Raw genomic sequence first — 2,517 nt, 5'->3', positions numbered from 1 at the left:
AGATTTTTTCAAAATAGCATAATATATATTTTTAGCAAAATATGAAAACATAGAGCTTAAACAAATTTTAAACAACCAGAACATAAGCACACAGCTTCAAAATAGGGAAATCCAAACTAGACAGTACTACTATTAAAACACTGCTAAAACTTATTACTAAAACATTAAAACATAAACATACTCCCCCTTTTGACATCCACAAGAAAGGGGGTGAAAGAGCCCATCAGCTACTCCTCATTATCAATGTTGTTGGTTGGGGCTTTATGGAAGGGAAAGTTAAACTCTGGAATGATTGGTGGCTGGATAAAAGGAAATGCCTTTGGAAGGAAAACTTTAGAGTGCCAGTCAAAAAATGGTTGGTTCTGTCTGCCAATGCTAACAATTGCTCTTTGAAGAGCAGAGAAGTCATCCTGGGAGGAACTTGCACTAGCTTGGTGATCAACTTTAAAAGGTTTGAAAGTATTTGGATCTTGATCAGCAGAGGTGTTTGTAAATAAAGACAGATTAAGTGAGCCAAAGGGTTCCTGATGAAAGAGTTATTGGTTTGAGAATTTGGGAGGAGAGTCATATGAATCATAGATTGGGGCTTGACTTAGAAATTCATTGAAGTTGTTCTCAAAAGTTTAGTTGTTCTTCTGAGGAGTCGGGGTAGGAGCAAAAGGATTTTGTGTAAAGTCTGGATCATCATTAATCATAATAGTAGGAGGTGTGGAGTAAGTGGTTTGATGAAGGGGCGGTATTAAGGTGTACAATGTTTCAGCAGTTGGATCAAATCCACTTGAGTAGGACAGACACTGCGTTTGATAAAGAACTTGATGCTGAAAGAGCAAATCATCAAGATGGTCATTCATTTCTGGAGGAGGTAGGTTAGAGGCAATATTAAGGTCAAGGTCTGGAATGGATGAGGATCCATGAGATTGTAAATGAGAGGGGTCAAAGTCAGGAGTCTGATAAACTGGAGGATTTTGAGGATTGGATGTTTCGACACTTGTGTTTCCAGCAATATCTTTAGGTGATGAAATAGAGACAAACACATTTTCCTCAGTTGGTAGGGTTTGATCAGGAGGTGTAATGAATGAGGGAATGGGTGAAGTAATTTCTTGTGGGAGAAATGGTTCTGAAGGTTGTTCTAGTTGAGAGGATGAGAAATGTTCTTCAATGGGAGACACAGTTTGTTCAGGAGGAAAGACAGCTTTAGAAACTTCAGCAGTTGTTGGTATAGACTCTTGAGGGTTGATTGAGGGGTCACCAGAAACAACATTTTCAGGTGCAATTTTAGTTTCAGTGTTATAGGTTTTGACTCTTTTCTTAGAAACAGATGTTTTGACCAGATGTTTACAATTTTGTGGAATTGGGAGCAAGGGAATGTTCATTTTGGACAGCCTACAACCATGAATTGAGCCTGCACCTTTGAAGGATGTGTCACCCTCAAGAGAGATGTGGAAATATTTAAACACAAGTGTTAAAAAAATTCCATAGGGTGCACTTCGAGCGTTTTTACTAGCGTGTCTCATGAAGTTGAGAATGAGGTATCCCAAATGAAGTGGATGACGATTTAACAGATGAAAGATAACAAGAACATCATACCTAGAGATTTTTTCAAGACTGCCAGCTCGTGGGATGATGTTGTGAACAGACAGATTGTGCAAGATGCGAGGAGTAAGGTTGAGATTTGATGAAACAAGGGGTTTGGCAGTATCAACGAGCAAGTCAAGATATATGCTATCCATATCAGTGTTATATGTGCCTACCCAATCCTTTGAAAAGAGATGAACACCAGAATCGGGAATCTCAAGAATTTTACAGATGAGTGAAGGAGTTAGGGTTATTGTGATACCTTTGAGAGTGGATTTTAGCACCATGTCATTGTTGTCGGGATTTATTGCTGTGTAAAAGCAACGAACAAGTTTTGGGTCATTTTCTAGGTCTAGGGTTAACACCTTCTTCCATCCTTGAACGAACATGAGTTCGTCAATGTTGTATCCCCTAGTTGTGAAGCTTTCGAAGTTCATGGGTTTACCATAGATTACACTTTTGTTTCTCCTTTTGGAGTTGAACAGGTCAAGTGCTCGATTCGTGGCGAAGATGGAGTTTTGAAATGGTTCTACTTCAACATCTTCTGAGATGGTTATCAAAAATCTCCTTGGTTGGTTTAGAAGATTTTGATTTTAGGAGACGTTTGGACTTTCTGACGACAGAAGCTTCGGGAGGGTTTGATAGAGGTTCCATAGTGGTAGTGGGAAGGATGAAGGCAATGGATGTTTCGTTCAGAATGGAGTCATTGTCTTGAGAGGAAGACATTTTTTTGATAGATAATTTTTTGGTTTAGAGATGGAGATGAATGGAAATGAAGGAGTTTCAGAGGTGATAAGTAGAAGAAGAAGAAGAAGAGAGGCGTGGGAAAAAGGAAGGACAAGTAATAATGCATGCAGAAAAGTGTGTTTGGAAACTATGCAAGAGAGTGAGAAGACGTGAAGTAGGTGGCACAAGCTTACCTTGAGAATACCAAAAGTGGGA

The 2,517-nt window shown here is 39.1% G+C and overlaps 1 protein-coding gene across 1 annotated transcript; it reads right to left on the bottom strand.

The window, feature by feature from the left end:
• Nucleotides 1-623: 623 nt before the first annotated feature.
• Nucleotides 624-2,012, bottom strand: LOC131639835 (uncharacterized). Its single transcript, XM_058910281.1, has one exon. The coding sequence runs from the start codon at nucleotides 2,010-2,012 to the stop codon at nucleotides 624-626; it is 1,389 nt and encodes a 462-aa protein (XP_058766264.1).
• Nucleotides 2,013-2,517: the final 505 nt, after the last annotated feature.

The sequence above is a fragment of the Vicia villosa genome, unplaced genomic scaffold, assembly GCF_029867415.1.
Source record: "Vicia villosa cultivar HV-30 ecotype Madison, WI unplaced genomic scaffold, Vvil1.0 ctg.002800F_1_1, whole genome shotgun sequence".
Taxonomy (NCBI): domain Eukaryota; kingdom Viridiplantae; phylum Streptophyta; class Magnoliopsida; order Fabales; family Fabaceae; genus Vicia; species Vicia villosa.
This window is presented reverse-complemented; position numbering and strand designations above follow the sequence as displayed.

Excerpts from the sequence above, each read along its gene's own strand:
- LOC131639835 (XM_058910281.1), bottom strand. The coding sequence starts at position 2,012 with ATGAACTTCGAAAGCTTCACAACTAGGGGATACAACATTGACGAACTC.